The following is a 17,853-nucleotide window of genomic DNA, read 5'->3' as shown; positions in this document are numbered from 1 at the left end:
GTACTGAATGACTAGAACGCCACTTCAGTTCCAATCACCTGTTGCGCGTTTATGATGTCTATCTTCTGGAACGAGACCTTTTTGGTCAAAGATTCCTCAACATTCTTCATAATATTTTCAACGGGGTTGGTAAGACAAAAGCAGTAAAGGGGTATAGCTTCTATGGCATTTAACTGAAAAATGAGTTGAAGAAGGGAGAAGGCGCGAAAAGATGGATTACAGGAAACGCTTGATGATCCTCCAGGTAACGTTAGGTTTAGACGAACTCCAACCGCTAGGGTAGGCCTATTGGCCGTTCTCCCTCTAACATCATGTCCTCTATATGCTCTCTGTGTACACTTATTCAAGTGTATTAACTGCTTTTAACTTTTCCATATAGTTGAACAACTTTTACAAAAGACTAACATGTTTTTGGGGCATCCAATTAACACTTTTTCTACTGCAGCGGGCATCGGAGAGCACCAGGAGGAGGTGGTCTGTGCTGGAGCAAGATGAGGAGCCTGAGATGAACAACATCAGAGACATCACCCAGCAAAAGGTGTAGGCTTTATTTATACTGTAGGGCTTTTCACTGGTATGATTACTTATATAGTGAATAATGAGTGGGTTAACATAGAGAGAGAGGTATACAAAGAAAATCACAGAGAGTTCATTCACAGAGATATCAGGCTACTCAGTTTTTTCAAACTATGTTCAAACAGATCTTCATCACTAATACTGGTACTTGGGGAGAATTATTTAATTATGTTCACCCTTCCAGGAGACAGGGGCTCCGGTTAATCTAGGTGAGAACATAGATGATTCAGAATACGAATATTGACCTCTGACCTCTATACCCTGTAGGATGACTCAGACACTGAGGACTATGTCTCCCAGGTGCTCATGGGTGCGCTGCTGGAGAACTTCCTGTTCAAATTACTCATTATCGTCATGATTGTCAGCAACTGCATCATCATGGCCTTCCAAACCGACGCTATCATTGCCAAGGTAAATTATGGTCACTGAGGACCTCTAAAGAGGTATTGTAGGCCTACTTTCATACTGAAAGCTCACTTTATATGAGAAGTCAACAGATAACAATTAACTAAAATGCAATGGTATGATTTGTCCATTGTAGAAGTATGACATTGCGTTCAGCATCTGTGAGCATATTATCCTCACCGTCTTCATCTGGGAGATCCTGGTCAAGTGGTACTACGGCTTCAACATCTTCTGGAAGGTAATGTCTGGTCAAGAGATTGATTTGACACGACCTATTACTTACTGTGGCCTTCTCAGAGACCATCGTGATGTCATTCTTGTCTCTCTCTCTCGTTTTGGTGTTTCAGAATGGCTGGAATGTCCTGGACTGTTTGGTCACTTTGGCTCTGATGCTTGGACCCCTGATCTTTCCCCAGGGTGGGGACAGTTTACTAAAGGTCATCAGGTGAAGGAGTACCCCTCACACTCCGCAGAAACACATTAGTGGAAACGTAGGGTGTTCTCAGGGCAGGCCTGGTTGTAACTAGATATGTTTGAGTCAGGTCGGGACAATTTTATCATTTTAGCTAACCCCAACCCTTTTTCTAACCTTAACCTAATAATCCTAACCTGCTGTATAAGTTATTCTAACCTGCTATGTAAAGTAACTTCTGCTGGTCAAAATCGGCAGGCCTGCCCTGAGAACACCCTACGTTACTACTAATGTGATACTCCTCACACTCCCCAACCCTTTGCTCCCATCATTCTTATCACAAGGAGGGCATCAAATATGATCCTCACCACACTCATTTTTCTCCATTCGTTAGTGATCAAATAAATAAATAATTTTCATGCACAATAGTTTTTTTGTGTGTCAAACATCAACAAGAAACATTATTTGTTGTGTAGTTGTAGTTGTTGTTGTGTGCTGCTTTCCCACTGGGCACACACTGGTTGAATCAACGTTGTTTCCATGTCATTTCAATGAAATTACGTTGAACCAATGTGCAATAGACGTTGAATTGAGCCCAGTGGGTTGTTACTCCATGTTGTAATGTGTTATTTCTTGTGTGTGTTCCAGGGTGTTGAGGGTAATCCGTAGTGTCAGGGGTTTTGCTTCCATGCAGGGTATGGCTATGATGGTCACCGTCATAATGCAGTCCATCCCAGACATGGCCAACATCTTCTTCCTCCTCCTCATCATCATGCTTGTAGGTGTTATAGCATGTACCAATTCAACCTCTCTCTCTCTCTCTCTCATTCTCTCGCTCTCTCTCACTTCATCATCAGTCATCTTAATCCATTCCCACTTCTTCACCTCATTCTCGTGAAAATAAACATTATAACAGTCAAACTATGACACCCCAGTTCTTGCTCGTTTATAGTATTTGATATTTGTGTATGTTGCTATGGCCCCAGATGAGTGTGTGATGTGTCAAGGAGTGATACTGAGACCATATAAATGGATTCTACAACTGCTCAGTTGTCCCCTGTGTTTGTGATGGTGGGACATCTGCTCAGTTGTCCCCTGTGTTTGTGATGGTGGGACATCTGCTCAGTTGTCCCCTGTGTTTGTGTCTAATGTCTCTGTTGATGTCCTGTCTGTGTCTGTCAGGTGTTTGCAGTGTTTGGCGTGACCCTGTTCAGTGCTGCTGTCCCATCAGCCTTTGGGGACCTGTTCTCGGCCCTCTACACCCTCTTCATCTGCATCACCCAGGACGGATGGATGGACATCTACAGGGAGTTTAAGGCGTAAGTGACACAAAGCCCTACATTTCCCCTTATCCAGTTCATACATTATATGTCCTTGGATAAAGACTACATTTCCCATTATCCAGTTCATACAGTATGTGTCCTTAGATAAAGATTTTGAAAAGCAAGAGGAGATCATTTTATTAGTCAAATGCAGGTTAGCATTTTTCATCATGAATCTTGTTTCCTATTGCTCTGTAAGAGGTGGTCTTCACTAAAACAGTAAATCTCTTAAACAATGTAAACTATGCTTTGGTCCTATTATTGCTCAAACAATTTATATTTGGCGCAAAATGTAAAAACATTGTAACTGGGAATCAAAATGGCATGCCCATACTCCAATATTTCACAATAATGACTTGTGATCTGGAGGGCGGCCTTTTGCATCCCCCAATGGACCAAATGTGGAATCCATACCCTTACTGAAATAATGGACAGAAATGGTTATAGAATGTTCCAAAATTTGAAAGATACTTTTTTCTATATTTACAATTTAGGTCAGCTATGCTGGCCTATGGAGTCCCTTGGGAAACCCAACTACGAAACATCCTATGATGGGGATTTATAAACAAATTATCTGGGCTCCCAAAAGGACTGATCTCTATAATACACTGAACAAAAATATAAACGCAACATGTAAAGTGTTGGTCCCATGTTTCATGAGCTGAAATAAAAGATCCCAGAAATTGTCCATATGCACAAAAAGCTTATTTCTCTCAAATGTTGTGCACTAATTTGTTTACATCCCTGTTAGTGAGCATTTCTCCCTTGCCCAGATAATCCATCCACCTGACAGGTGTGGTATATCAAGAAGCTGATTAAAGAGCATGATCATTACACAGGTGCACCTTGTACTGAGGACAATAAAAGGCCACTCTAAAATGTGCAATTTTGTCACACAACCCAATGGCACAGATGTCTCAAGTTTTGAGGGAGTGTGCAATTGGTATGCTGACTTCAGGAATGTCAACCTGAGCTGTTGCCAGATAATTGAATGTTCACTTCTCTACCATAAGCCACCTCCAGCGTCGTTTTAGAGAATTTGGCAGTACGTCCAACAGGCCTCACAATCGCAGACCACGTGTATGGCATTGTGTGGGCAAGCGGTTTGCTGATGTCAACATTGTGAACAGAATGCCCCATGGTGGCGGTGGGGTTATTGTATGGGCAGGCATAAGCTACGGACAACGAACACAATTGCATTTTATTGATTGCAATTTGAATGCACAGAGATACTGTGACGAGATCCTGAGGCCCATTGTCTTGCCATTCATCTGCCGCCATCACCTCATGTTTCAGCATTATAATGCACGGCCCCATGTCACAAGGATATGTACACAATTCCTGGAAGCTTCCATGGCCTGCATACTCACAAGGTCATGTCACTAATTGAGCATGTTTGGGATGCTCTGGATCGACGTGTACAACAGCGTGTTCCAGTTCCCGCCAATATCCAGCAACTTTGCACAGCCATTGAAGTGGAGTGGGACAACATTCCACATGCCACAATCAACAGCCTGATCAACTCTATGTGAAGGAGATGTGTCGTGCTGCATGAGGCAAATGGTGGTAACACCAGATACTGACTGGTTTTCTGATCCATGCCCCCACCTTTTACTTTTTTTTTTAAAGGTATCTGTGAAAAACAGATGCATATCTGTATTCCCAGTCATGTGAAATCCATAGATTAGGGCCTAATTAATGAATTTCAATTGACTGATTTCCTTATATGAACTGTAACTCAGTAAAAATCTTGAATATTGCGTTTAAATTTTTGTTCAGTATATATAAACAACTTTTGGAAAACTCATATTCTGAGCTAGCCGTTCAAAAAGTATGGTCCACGGACCTAATTGAATCTGAACAACCCTTCAACTGGAACAGAATATGGAAAAATATAACTTTGTCATCCCGGAATCCGAACCATCAATTTATACATTTTAAGTTTGTTCACAGACTTTATTTAACACCAAGGAAACGTTTTACTATTAAATTGGCCCCAACTCCCAACTGTTCACTCTGTCCCCTAAATCAGGGGACATTGCTTAATATGATGTGGGAGTGCCCTGCAGTTAAATGCTTCTGGGGCAAAGTTACAAAATTCATTTCGAAGTGCATGAATTTAAATATTCAATGCTTTGCTTCTATTATGTTAGTTAACGATGATAGCCCCTTGAATCTCTCAATCAATCCGAGAAGATAACATCTGGCAGGCAGCACTGCTGCTATTTTTTGTGGGGCTCTAAGATGGCAACCACCTCATTCTCTCCCATTTATCCAGTGGATACAGTTACTATTAGAAGTTATAATATTAGAATTATCGACAGCAAGAATGACTGGTGCTAGTCAAGGAACAGTTGAGGCCTGGACAAATATACTTGACTTTGTAAAGAACAATCTCGGCTAAAGCCCCACACATACAAAACAATTATATACATTTATTTAGACTTTTGTTACTTTCTTTGCTGGCCCACGGGGAAGGGGTGGTACGGCTTGAGAGGGAGGGTGCAGGCGGGTGGATGGGGACTGATGGGGGGAAATGGGTTGGGGTTGTCTTTGTATTCATTTATTTTATTGTTTTTGTACCTGTAACACCCCCCCCCCCCCCCCCCCCCCCAGCTCTGCAGTGGTCACTAGCTAGCACAGCCACAAAGTCATAAAATCTTACTTTAAATCTAACCTAACCTAACCATAACCACACTGCTAACCCTAACGCCTAACCCTAACCTTAAATTAAGACCAAAAAGCGTTTCATAAATGTTTACAATATAGCCAATTTTTACTTTGCAGATATCTAAAGGGAAATCGCTCAGTTCTGACTCCAGGACAACACTCATGACAATTAACGTCAACCTGCTAATCGTAGACAAATGGAGCTTAACATTTTGCAGTAGAGTGAAAACGCTTATGTGAAAATGCATACATATTTAGATGTATTTTGTCCCAATGTGGTAAGTGTTGCCGTTTCTCTCTGCACTGTAGTGATGAGGGACTGATGTACGGAGCTTCTCTCTACTTTTTCATTTTCCTCACTGGCGGAGCCTTCATCTTCGCCAACCTTCTCGTCGCCGTGGTAACCACCAACCTTGAGATCTCCATGCCCGACTACGACGACAAGAATTCGAACGAGTGTTTGCCGGCAAGTCTGTCACTCTTTCCCTTTTCACATTTATTTTTTGTCACGTAGTGTTATTTATACCAAGGCACTGTCTGTAACTTCTTCTTGATCCTCATAAATGTGTGTTGTTGATGACAAAGGGGGTGGGAATGCATGATGAATTGCATGTCTTCCACATTAAGTTGTATACTGATTATTACAAGCTAACTTAGCTGCCTTTCAAAATCATCAATACTACCACTGCTCTTTCGTAGTTCCCTGTGTATTTAGTCCTCTCTCCCTACACACCATACTAAACTCTCTCCTCAACCCCTCCCCTCTCACACAGCTGATTCCAGAGGCCACGGGAGGCTTGACGGACCAGACCACCATCCACGTGGAGGAGGTGGTGACCAAGTCCAACATGACCCGGCGCCAGAAGTCCTGGAAGGGTAGCTGTGTAGAGAACCTGACCATGGACACCTTCGAGGAGCTGGCCCTTGTGATGGCTGCTATGCAGAAGAACATGGCTGCGTACAGGGAGATACGGCAGGAGCTGGACAGGTACTGTAAGTCGCTCTGGATAAGAGCGTCTGCTAAATGATGTAAATGTAAATGTAACGGAAGTCTGTTTGTTCTAGCTAGAAGCTATTGAAGCCACTATTCTTTTTGTCATCATCCATCACAGTAACTTATTCTGCGTTTCCAATTGGCTCATTTATCCCACTTCTCTCCCTGTAACTATTCCCCAGGTCATTGCTGTACATGAGAATGTGTTCTCAGTCAATTTACCTGGCAAAATAAGGGTTCAATTAAATAAAGTCATTGTGATACAAAGAAATTACACGTTTTTCAATCTCTATTTTTCTGAATTCAATGGGACAATCCCCCCCCCCCCCCCCCCCTATAAGTAAAGATGGTGTCTTCAATGGAATAAAATATTGTCTTTGTAGAGTGGATGAACTGTAGGTATATGGCCGACCATGTGTATGTGTTTATCCACAGTATAGTGGAGGAGGTGCACAGCCTGTCATTCAACGTAAAGCAAGAGCAGGAGGTGATTATGAGGAACCATATGGCTGCGACCCTCCAGGACAACCTATTGAATAATGATATCGCCACCGGCCGCACCGGAGACATTCTGTCCACCCTCATCACTCTGGAGAAGGTAGGGCAGTGGACATGGCACCCTATTCCCTATATAGTGCACTCATTTTGACCAGAGCCTTATGGGTGCACAATAGATTCATTTACTCTTCCTAGAGTTGTCTATAACCTTACATTCACTGTTCTGTTACCTGTCTCAGGCTCATGTCATAGACTCGAACACAGCATCCGCTCACCTGTTCCAGAAGGGGAACATGCGTCACGCAGCCATGAGGCTGTCCATGGACAGCCAGCTGTACTACCCGTCTACTTCTACACATGTGGATGCGGGACACAGTAACACTCCCAGCACACACCAAAACACAGGCTGAACGTACTTTTAACAGGCCTTTCTTCATGTCCCAAATCATTTGGCTTTACTGATTAGCCGAAATGGTCTCAAAGATAATGCTAGATTACATTATTAAATCAGACTGAGGCTTGCTGCACACATTTCCACATGCAGATCAACATTGACCATGTAAAAAGACTGGTGACTGAGGTAAATGATCATAAAGGTTTCACAAAGTGTCAAAAAAATATACCAAAAAGGATACAACTTGGAGTCTATTAACAGCATCTTTCTAAATACATTTTTCCCCCCCTCAGTATAATATTCATAACACTTCACATGTATTGCACAGATGTCTAAAGAAAAATTAAATTAATTGTTTGAAAAACATTCTAGTACAAAGCTTTTCCACGTTTATTACCGAATACAAAAGTCTCAGGATGATCATTTCATGGGTCCGTTCTTGTACTGTTCCAAGATTTAGAAGGGTTTGTAAACATTCAATAACAAACACTTTCCATATTCAAAGACTATTAAAATAATAACTATTATTATTATTATTATTATGTGGTTGTTTCTATTTGTCCCATTTCACACATGTACAAGTGTGTATTAATACACATGTGAATTGGAAATGTGTTTTTTTTTGCATATCCCAACTCCCCCTGAACCACTCTCGGAGAGTGGGTCACGGCCAGGGTCTGCCATGATCAACAGCGACCCTGGAGCAATTAGGGTTAAGTGCCTTGCTCAAGGGCACATCGAGAGATTTTTCACCTTGTCGGCTCGGGGATTTGAACTAGCGACATGTTGGTTACCGGCCCAATGCTCTTACTGCGAAGCTACCTGCCACCCTAATGAGTCAGTCTACAACTTGTCTCCATTACATTACGTAAATGTACATGCGTCTGTTAGCAAACTAACAGACAAAGTTAATATCTTCATGGTAAATGGCCCAGCGGCTAACTGCGGTTGCCAAATTATTATTTGATAGCGATGGCCGGCGTGGGTCCAATATGGGTCCAGATGTAGCCTTTCTCTGGACGGATAGGAATGGTGGGGTAGGGGCAGCTCCTGGACTTGAAGTACTCCGAGGGGGCGTGGCACACAAACTCCAGGTACTCCATCTTCCTGGGCAGATCCTCCTCTGGACCTATAGAAGCAATCAGGTAATCAGTAATGGAAACATTATCAGCTAGTAGTGGTCTTGGAGTCCACTGTGACATTACTCCCATATACACAATGTTCAGAAAGAGACAAATAACTTATTTCTGTGTGCTCAAATGTAACTAATTTTTTTTAGATAAATGAATGAAAATGTATGCACTCACTAACTATAAGTCGCTCTGGATAAGAGCGTCTGTTAAATGACTAAAATGTAAAAATGATAAATACTCAGATTCAATCATCACTCACCAACAATGTAAGTGGCAGGATCAAACAGGTCCTTAGGACTGGCCTGGGTTGGTATCAACCAAGTCAATGCGGCACTCTTCTCACAGTACTGGTCCTGGATGAAACCTCTGATCTGTGCATAGTACGGCCTCCCATCATCCTCGTCTGTCACTTTGATGACGTCTCCCATCTGATAATACACACCCTGCACAATGACAAACGAAGGCAGAACTATTGCTGACAGCTATACATATCTGTGGCATACATTATACAACAGATATGTTTGTTATGTTTGCTAACATACTGTATGGAAAGGATTTATAAAAAGTAAACATACCTTATAAAATACTGATTCTGATGTGATGATCGTGGAAACAGATTCGGGTGCTTTGATTGGCTGTGGGAAAAAAAAAAAAAAAATCACATTTGGAGGAGCTTAGAGTTCAACCTGACAATCCAACACAAAGATAGAGTTCCTGTGTATTTGAACTAATTATGTACTTACATTTTTTAGTTTGAATATGTGTCTTCTTCCTTTTCCTTTGGTAGACACCTTTTTCTCAGAGGCAGGGGCTTTGTACTTGGTGCTCCTCAACCGTGCTGATCTCCTGTGGATCTCTTGTTTAGACTGTGGGCAAGATGTGTCAAATACCAATATTACATCTCCATCTGGGTGACAATGTGTCAACATGCATATATTGTTTTCTGTTTTGCCTTGCAAATAGAAGAGTATGGAGGTACAGTCACTAAGGGGAGCACAGTACATTCTAGTGCAGGCCTAGGTACAGAGTGTACAAAACATTAGGAACACCTCCCTAATATTGAGATGCACCCCCCTTTTGCCCTCAGAACAGCCTCAATTCGAAAGCGTTCCACGGGGATCCTTGCCCATGTTGACTCCAATGCTTCCCACAGTTGTGTCAAGTTGGCTGGATGTTCTTTGGGTGGTGGACCATTCTTGATACACATGGGAAACTGTTCTGCGTGAAAAACCTAGCAACTCGACACACTCAAACTGGTGCGCCTGGCACCATACCCCGTTCAAAGACAATTACATATTTTGTCTTGCCCATTCAGCCTCTGAATTCTTGCCCATTCACCCTCTGAATGGCACACATACACAACCCATGTCTCAAGGCTTAATAATCTTTCTTTAACCCGTGTCCTCCCCTTCATCTACACTGATTGAAGTGGATTTAACAGGTGACATCAATAAGGAATCAGAGCGTTCACTTGGTATGGAAAGAGCTCCTAATGTTTTGTACATTCAGTGTATGTGCTCAAAACGACAAACAACCTGCTTGCCCCCGCCATTATTCTGTTGTGTGTTGGAGGACGCCGACGGTCCAGATGCTCCACTGCTGGTGCTCTTCCCCGTGCAGTTATTGCACAGGATCTCTCCTTGGTTTCCCTTTTTCCACATAGACGATGAGATTGTTTTGCAGACAGCGCAACATGGTTTCAAACCCAGAGGCATCTTGAAAGTATGGGCCAGCGAAATGATGAATGCAGAAGCTAGCTAGCTATTTAGCTAACTGCTTTCTGGCTAACAACATCAGCAACAAGCAACGTAAAGCATGCAAAAAAATAAAGAGCCGGTCGTCCGCTCGCGCAGACAAACAGCTACAGAATGCAAATAAAATAAAACCAGCAATAATCGATAGCTAGGTTTAAAGGAACAACACAAATAGCTACATCGATTTAGCACAGACTGCTAGCCAGTCTGTAAAATGTATTCTTATTTCAGCTAGCTAGTTTGTTGGGAGCACTTAGCAAAGTGTATTGCGCCACCTACTGTGATGGAGTGTATCGACAGCCTTATATTTATCTAACAGGCAGGCTTATAAACACTTAGCTACTCCTTTGTAAAAAATCAAACAAAAAACAATCATATTGTCTGAAACAGGAGTTTGTCTGAAACAGGAGTACATACGGTAGCTAGATACTTTAGTTTTCGATGAGAGAAAAAACGATCCAATCAAGCCTACGTCACTGCTCAAAAAGTAGCGGGGCCCTTACACTCCTCGCAACTGTATATCAACCGTTGCCACCACTGGGGAAACATCCTTATCCATGTTAAAATGTCTGGAGACAACGTGGAAGACCAAGTTAATCATGCATCTAACAGCAAAGGCATCTCTCTTCCAATGACTCGCGTGAAACTGATCATGAAAAGTTCTCCCGACGTCTCAAGCATCAACCAAGAGGCTCTTCTCCTCACCACCAAAGCAACAGTAAGTTGAGTCCAGTTTACTGGCGTAGCTATGCTAGCTAGCTAATGCTATATTAGCTACCTTTACTTAGTTAATAGCTAGGCCTGCTAGCTAGCTAGTTTTGCAGTAAGGCTTTTGCATATACAGGCAGTACTAGCTAGCTACTTCCATTAGTTCAAGCTCGTGAAGAAGGTAGCTAGCTAGCTAGCTAACCCTGAATGGCTGTAACAGTTAGCTAGCTAGCCCTGCACTGACATGGCTGTAGCCTCAACCAAAATAGGATGTAAACCCTAATGTCTGAATGTCTTTGCCTCGGCTTACTTTACATCCATCAGAGCCTTGTAAATAGAATACTCTGGTCTCCATTGTTACTGTTAATAAATGGGAACTGTCCCATGTAATAACAATTTAATTCATAACGCTCATCTCTTCTAGGAACTGTTCGTTCAGCACTTGGCTCTGTCCTCGTTCAACAATGGATCAGGGAAAGACAATAAGACACTCCTCTACAGTGATCTGGCCAATACTGTTGAGGAGACTGAGACTTTTCAGTTTCTCACAGGTAAAAACTATTGTCGCCACCACCACCAGTGACTTTCATTATCTTCTCTTTGAGCATACAGTATAGTCAATATTGACTACCTGTTCATTATACTGTTGCAGATATCCTACCAAAGAAGATCTTCGCTCGGGATTACCTGAAGCTCATAGAGGAAAATCCAATTGAGGAAGCAGACAATTGAAAAGACATGCAACCCTTACAGCAATAGTGGTTGCTAGCATGTAGTCTGTTGAAGCGTTTTTCTCCAGCTCATTCCTGAATTAGACCACATCCATACTACTTCCAGGCGATGGCATTGTGTAAGCCTACATCTTCTCTGAGCCGTACTAGAGTATATTATGTTTACTACCATTAGTTGCCCAGTCATCCAGATGCTGGGCATCCAGTTTAGGGTCAGAAAGAATCACTATGTGAATTGACTACAGATAAAGCATTAAAATCATATGTTGACCATGATACCAACCCCATATTCCCCCCCACAGCAATCACCTTCTGCCGAAGAGAAACGTCTGTGCTCCCCCTGGTTTTGTTACCAATCGGTGCAAATAGTGCAGGCTTTCATTTGTTTTGGGCATTATTTTTCTACACAAGATCTTGAAGCAAAGGGTGAACAAATCAGGTGCTTAAAAAAATATATATATATTCCATACAATCGATGCAGTTCTCAGGTCAAAGCAAATTGACTCATTGGTTGTGTCCTTTTTATAAAGAGGAACCCCTATGCACGGTCTTTGCTAATGCTGACTATCTACTTGATATTTGACTTTTGTATGATATACCTTTCATTCATGAACAATGTTAACTAATCTGTAGAGATATAGATATGCAAACCGATTCCTTTTAGCTATGTGACTTGAGTATAAAATACACAACTTTTGCTGTGTTTAGTGTGATCTATATTACTCAGTCAAAACCATAGGTAGTTTCAGTACTGGGTGGTTACAGGCAGCACCAATTTAATAATGAAAATCTCATTGCATTTTTTAGTAACGGCTCCTCTCAGATTGTGATGAATTTACATGAGGATCGGCACTGCCACATGTAGGTTTTCATGTGAAGACTTTGGACTTAAATAAAACATTCATCACACAGACTTAATGCTACATTTATTAAATCAAAGTCTAAATATGCTACTGTGTGTTTGTGCGGTTGAACTACGAAGCAGGCTACTGTAACTGCTAGCATGTACTGTCTCAAGAATGGAAAGAATGCACTGAACTTGTGCACTAACCGCTGTGTATATATTTTCTACAAGTGTTTGTAACAGCAATTACATCCCACCTAACAATTAAAAGACTTGCCTTTTGTATGTTTTTTTGTTCCATAATTTAGTTTAGTTAATGAAAATAAAATCTTCATGCTATACAGACTATGCGTCATTCCCTATTTGTGTTGCATTATTGTTTTCACCTTGTTGCAACAAAGCATTTACATAAATGTTAAAATTTTATACCACACACTGTACAACTGTGTGTGACAACTGTGTCACACACAGTTGTACTTCAATAAAAAACATCTCTATGGAACAGGTCTGCAGGCTGGGAGTATATAAATAGATTTTATTGCCATCAATATCTCCCCGATGCTGTAGGCTTTGCATGCAGTTTGGGTTTCAGATACATACGATTAAAATACACTTAATAGTAACATGGCGCTATGGAGGAATAAATACAGAATACAGTACAAATACAGAGAAAGTACACCTCATGCTTTGTACAGGGTTTCCTACCCTGAGTATGCATGCATTTCTAGTGGGAAATATTACATGATGGTACGGTTCAAAAGCTGACAACAAAAGAGCCTGAAGAACACATAATTCACTGTGCCATTAGTTTGTCAAGTCGGAGTTGCATGATGTGTAAAGACTTCTCTAGGCTGGAGAACTGTTTCTCTAGGAGGGCTGCCACGTGGTCTCTTCCATTGATTGAGTCCTTCGTGTTGGCAATGTGCTCCTTTATACTAGAAACAGACAACATTTAAAAAAAAAATCACTAAAGATACAATACACATTAACCTAAAAACAGGTTCCTAGTCCAATAAACCTTTTCCATAATAATGTACTCTTGGAGCTCCTAAATAATTACATCTAAGAAGTTACACCGACACTATCAATTACACGCACATAATATTTAGTTGTATTGTTTGTATATCTTTGTATTTTAAATGTGTGTGACTGTTATTGTCTATCAGTGTATCAGTGTTTTGTTACTTGTCATGTTTTCTGTTTTTGTGTGGACCCCAGGAAGAATAGCTACTGCTTCGGCAAAAACTAATGGGGATCCGAATAAACCAATACCAGCGGGATTGGTTCAAACTGTATGGTACTAGAAAGAGAAAGTCTGATCTCATTAAATTGCATTGTAATGCTTTGTAATTAATCTCATACCAGGACTTTGGTTCAGCCAGATGTGGGGAGGACTGAAGAAGTAGAACGTGAAATGATTCAGGCGGTGTTTGGACGACTGTTTCTGCTCTGTTTTTAGACCCCTCTACTCAGTAGGACAGGTCCTGACTAGTGGTTGATCATGCATGACTTCATCCGCTAGGAATTCAACAATGCTGGTTGCAGCAGAAAGCTCCACATTCCCTTTTGTTCCCTCACTCCTCTACACATTCTCCTGCTTGCACATGTCCCTAGAGGAAGTTCACTAAATTCCCTTTGATGAACTAGATTCTACAATAATTTCATTTCTCAATAGTTTTACTATGCCAATAACAAACAAAATCACTGTGTTAAAAGGGCATTGATATGACTGCTTGAGTATTCATTCTTTAGGAGTCAAGCTTAGAGCAAGCCTACTATGCCGTCCTGTTTACCACAAACAGCAGGTGGAACAAGACTAGGGGCCAACTCAGTGCTGTGGTGCAGTGAGTGAATCTACCCCCTCACCTTGAGAAGACCCAGTGCTCCTCCCCCTCACCTTGAAGATCCAGTGCTCCATCCCCTCCCCCTAACCTTGAGAAGATCCAGTTCTCCATCCCCTCCCCCTCACCTTGAGAAGGTCCAGTGCTCCATCCATTCCCCCTCAACTTGAGAAAATCCAGTCCTCCGTCCCCTCCCCCTCAACTTGAGGTCCAGTGTTCCGTCCCCTCCCCTAGAGAAGGTCCAGTGCTCCATCCCCTCCCCCTCACCTTGTGAAGGTCCAGTGCTCTGTCCCCTCCCCCTCACCTTGTGAAGGTCCAGTGCTCTGTCCCCTCCCCCTAACCTTGAGAAGGTCCAGTGTTCCGTCCCCTCCCCCTCACCTTGAGAAGGTCCAGTGCTCCGTCTCCTCCCACTCACCTTGTGAAGGTCCAGTGCTCCGTCCCCTCCCCCTCACCTTGAGAAGGTCCAGTGCTCTGTCCCCTCCCCCTCACCTTGAGAAGGTCCAGTGCTCTGTCCCCTCCCCCTCACCTTGAGAAGGTCCAGTGCTCCGTCCCCTCCCCCTCACCTTGTGAAGGTCCAGTTCTCCATCCCCTCCCCCTCACCTTGAGAAGGTCCAGTGCTCCGTCCCCTCCTTCCTCTTCTCCTCCAGTGTGAGGAACACCTTCTGCATGGTCTCCGTCGTCTCTGTCACGTTCAGGTAGTCCGCCCGCACCACCTGCAAGTCCTCCAAGGCCTGCTGTTTAAACGAGGCTGAGGTTCCCCCCTCTACCACCACCTCGCTAGCCAGGGACACCGCCTGCAGGGCCGCCCTGTTCTGGAGCACCAGCAGACGGGACTGCTCAAACTCCTCTGGCCCCGCGATGTCGTCCCAGCAGACTGGAGAGGCAGAGGGCAGCCAGAAGCGCTGGGAGCAGTTGACAGGGTTCCCCGGAGTCTCTGTCACAAAGGGGCTGTCGGCGGGGAAGCTGTGGAGGAGATCCTGGAGGTTGAAGGAACCGGAGCCCCACTCCCAGTCTCCCTGCATGAGCTCCCCTGACTCTGGGTCGGGTGTGGGTCCCACCTCCGCCCCCACCGGGCACCAGGCACTCAGCAGGAGGCAGCAGGACAGGCAGAGCCAAGCCCAGCTAGTTGTTCCATCCTGGAGCCACTGCATCACGATGTAGCTGAACTAGTCTTGTTCCCCAGCCGTGTGTCTATTAGCCTGGCAAGCAAGGCTGCTGGGCCTGAGGAGTAATGCAATGGGTATTGTTATTCAGATAGGCCTAATTTGTGCAGCTAGAAATAAACATGGTACCAGTCCAGCAGTGAATCATTCATCCAGGAAAACATGAGCTCATTTCCAAGCCACAGGACTCTTTGTTTTGAACATTACAGTTCACAGTAACTTTTCTGTATTTATCACATCCAATACAGTAGGTTCTGCAATCAGAGTTTAGTGACTTTAATCCGTTCTTGAACAACTTTCACCTACTTTTTCCTGTGTATTTTCTTCCTGCCAGTGGGGTGGTCTAATTGTAATGTTTGGCATGGTGGCACTAGGGCAGACTGTCTAACCAGTTTTCCATGTTATGATGTCCGTGCTGCAGGCGACAAGATGTGTGTTTAAAAGTATTTCCCTGGTACTTACAGTACAAATGTAAGCCTATAAAGCTGTGCAATAATGTTGTGGGACCATCACTGTTAAATACAATCTTAATGGAACCACCATAGGTGAAATATTAAAAAACAAAACGCAAACACTGTGGGCTACTCCACTGCTTATGTTATGAACAAACATTCATTTAGATATTTGGTTCAAACGAATTGGGGTCAATCGAATCATTCCCTCCAGGTCGTGGAAAATAACCCTAATCGTTCAGCACTGCAATCGGTTTATTCTGCAAACGGTCATAATTTGTCGTATCTTCATGTTTATACAATAGCTTCTCTAAACTGTAAAGCAAAACAAGAACATACTTACAACTGTCATCAAACGGCGTATTGCAAATATTTTTTTAATGCAAAGATTACCTTATAGAAGAAAATTCCAGAGACTTACGCAGTTTAGTCCGTCGCTGGTGCAAGTCAAGTCACACATGGTGAGCTATTGGAAAGTATGACTCGCTCTCTCCCTCTTTCTCTCTCAACGGTCTGAACAGCCTGGTGTCAGTGCATTTCGTATTATTCTGTACGTAAATCCGAAATTTAATTAGCATGATACCTATGTTACGTTTCATATGGTATATATTCATTTGTAGATGTCCATCACCTATTTCGTATGATATGTTACGAATTATAATTTGTATGATATGTTACGAATTCTAGCTAGGTGGCTAACGTTAGCTAGGCTAGGGGTTAGGAGTTAGGGTTAAGGTTAGCTAAAAGGGTTAGGGTTAGCTAACATGCTAAGTAGTTGCAAAGCAGCGAAAAAGTAGTGAGTAGTTGAAAAGTTGATAATTAGCTAAAATTGTCCGTGATGAGATTTGAACTCACAACCTTTGGGTTGATAGACGTTCGCGTTATACACCCACCCACCCTACTTTAGTTTTTGCCTTAAGTAACCATCTGTCTTATGTAACCATACAAAGTGTAACATTTTACCTCAATTAACCGGTACCCCCTGTATATAGCCTCCCTACTGTTATTTTACTGCTGCTCTTTAATTATTTTTTACTGAACACTTCTTTTTCTTAAAATTGCATTGTTGGTTAAGGGCTTGTAAGTAAGCATTTCACTGTAAGGTCTACACTTGTTGTATTCGGTGCATGTGACAAATAACATTTGATATCATACTAATTAGCTTATCCGGATTTCCGTTTACTGTGTTATGTCTAGTCTATGAGACCAGGCTGGTCTGAAGAACAAGCAAAGCACCATTCATTTGTCGAATACTAACACAGACCGCAATTTTGTAGTGTAATTCGGTTTCTTAAATTGGCACTTTTGGTGCTGTTACTTATCTGGTTTATTGATTATGTGGTACTGACAGCTGTAATTTTAGAAGCCAACTAATACAAAATAAATTAGCATTAATTTGTCCAATAAATATAACTTATGAATGTTGACTTTTTAATAGAGATCTATTTTATGCGCAGGTTGTGTCCTGCAGACTTGACATGGATTCAAGTAGAATACATGGAAAACAGCTGCGATTTAAAGGGAAAAGTAGGCCCCAAATTAAAGTTTGTCAGATGATTGTATACTTCAAAAGAGGTCTAAATCAAGGGTTGTCAATATTCCGTAGCATATGTATTTGAGGAAATCTGCAGTCTTCAAACCCAAGTGAATGGGAGTCAACGGCACAATCTAATATAGATTGTGCACATGCAACAGTGGACTCCATTTGAAAAAACACTGCTACGTGTAGACTTGTCAAATACTGTACTTGTGGGGCAGTATGAAAACAAATAGACAATGGCTGAAATAAGAAACCAAAGTATAGCACCTCATTTATACAAATTCAAAATAATATTAGGATTTATGGACACCATGTGTGTGTGTTTAGTGAGTGGTGTTTTGGCAGTAAAATAGAAAAGGCGGCAAGGGGTGTATTTGGAAAAGTCTAGCACTGATATAAGTAAATAGAAATGGGAG

At 42.3% G+C, this 17,853-nt stretch overlaps 4 protein-coding genes across 7 annotated transcripts; 2 read left to right on the top strand and 2 right to left on the bottom strand.

The window, feature by feature from the left end:
* Positions 1-211: 211 nt before the first annotated feature.
* Positions 212-7,287, top strand: LOC311125117 (cation channel sperm-associated protein 4-like; the record flags this gene model as incomplete). Its single annotated transcript, XM_084158372.1, has 11 exons — positions 212-244; positions 446-538; positions 844-987; positions 1,118-1,219; positions 1,329-1,426; positions 2,042-2,171; positions 2,576-2,712; positions 5,695-5,857; positions 6,159-6,373; positions 6,815-6,977; positions 7,117-7,287. 11 exons carry the CDS (start codon positions 212-214, stop codon positions 7,285-7,287), a joined length of 1,449 nt encoding a protein of 482 aa, XP_084014498.1.
* Positions 7,288-7,895: 608 nt separating this feature from the next.
* On the bottom strand, positions 7,896-10,497 carry LOC311109196 (GATA zinc finger domain-containing protein 1). Of its 2 annotated transcripts, none has more exons than XM_084152042.1 (5): positions 9,940-10,497; positions 9,148-9,270; positions 8,980-9,039; positions 8,664-8,847; positions 7,896-8,400 (listed from the first exon to the last, which is right to left on the bottom strand). In XM_084152042.1, exons 1-5 carry the CDS (start codon positions 10,117-10,119, stop codon positions 8,231-8,233), a joined length of 717 nt encoding a protein of 238 aa, XP_084008168.1. In that variant the 5' UTR covers positions 10,120-10,497; the 3' UTR covers positions 7,896-8,230. The 2 variants fall into 2 exon arrangements, with proteins under 2 accessions (XP_084008168.1, XP_084008167.1); XM_084152041.1 differs by having other exon boundaries at positions 8,152-8,400; positions 8,664-8,832; positions 9,940-10,203.
* A 142-nt stretch (positions 10,498-10,639) lies between these two features.
* LOC311109234 (chromatin accessibility complex protein 1-like) lies at positions 10,640-12,784 on the top strand. The gene is made up of 3 exons (XM_084152076.1): positions 10,640-10,876; positions 11,291-11,417; positions 11,519-12,784. The coding sequence occupies exons 1-3, from the start codon at positions 10,724-10,726 to the stop codon at positions 11,596-11,598; spliced, it is 360 nt and encodes a 119-aa protein (XP_084008202.1). The 5' UTR covers positions 10,640-10,723; the 3' UTR covers positions 11,599-12,784.
* On the bottom strand, positions 12,340-16,360 carry LOC311109210 (uncharacterized protein). Of its 3 annotated transcripts, none has more exons than XM_084152058.1 (3): positions 16,319-16,360; positions 14,883-15,503; positions 12,340-13,376 (listed from the first exon to the last, which is right to left on the bottom strand). In XM_084152058.1, exons 2-3 carry the CDS (start codon positions 15,431-15,433, stop codon positions 13,235-13,237), a joined length of 693 nt encoding a protein of 230 aa, XP_084008184.1. In that variant the 5' UTR covers positions 15,434-15,503; positions 16,319-16,360; the 3' UTR covers positions 12,340-13,234. The 3 variants fall into 3 exon arrangements, with proteins under 3 accessions (XP_084008184.1, XP_084008183.1, XP_084008185.1); XM_084152057.1 differs by having other exon boundaries at positions 16,291-16,357; XM_084152059.1 differs by lacking the exon at positions 16,319-16,360 and adding an exon at positions 15,752-15,860.
* Between the last annotated feature and the right edge of the window lie 1,493 nt (positions 16,361-17,853).

The sequence above is a fragment of the Coregonus lavaretus genome (assembly GCF_964263955.1).
Source record: "Coregonus lavaretus genome assembly, chromosome: 3".
In the NCBI taxonomy this organism is placed as follows: Eukaryota; Metazoa; Chordata; class Actinopteri; order Salmoniformes; family Salmonidae; genus Coregonus; species Coregonus lavaretus.
Note: the sequence above shows the minus strand (reverse complement) of the source record. Positions and strands in the feature narration are given on the sequence as shown.

Excerpts from the sequence above, each read along its gene's own strand:
- LOC311109196 (XM_084152042.1), bottom strand. The coding sequence starts at position 10,119 with ATGCCTCTGGGTTTGAAACCATGTTGCGCTGTCTGCAAAACAATCTCA. Across the intron at positions 9,040-9,147 it reads ACATATTCAAACTAAAAAAT|CCAATCAAAGCACCCGAATC; the intron begins GTAAGTACATAA and ends TTTTTCCCACAG. Across the intron at positions 8,848-8,979 it reads CAGAATCAGTATTTTATAAG|GGTGTGTATTATCAGATGGG; the intron begins GTATGTTTACTT and ends GTCATTGTGCAG.
- LOC311109234 (XM_084152076.1), top strand. The coding sequence starts at position 10,724 with ATGTCTGGAGACAACGTGGAAGACCAAGTTAATCATGCATCTAACAGC. Across the intron at positions 10,877-11,290 it reads TCCTCACCACCAAAGCAACA|GAACTGTTCGTTCAGCACTT; the intron begins GTAAGTTGAGTC and ends CATCTCTTCTAG. Across the intron at positions 11,418-11,518 it reads GACTTTTCAGTTTCTCACAG|ATATCCTACCAAAGAAGATC; the intron begins GTAAAAACTATT and ends ATACTGTTGCAG.
- LOC311109210 (XM_084152058.1), bottom strand. The coding sequence starts at position 15,433 with ATGCAGTGGCTCCAGGATGGAACAACTAGCTGGGCTTGGCTCTGCCTG. Across the intron at positions 13,377-14,882 it reads GAGCACTGGACCTTCTCAAG|TATAAAGGAGCACATTGCCA; the intron begins GTGAGGGGGAGG and ends GTCTGTTTCTAG.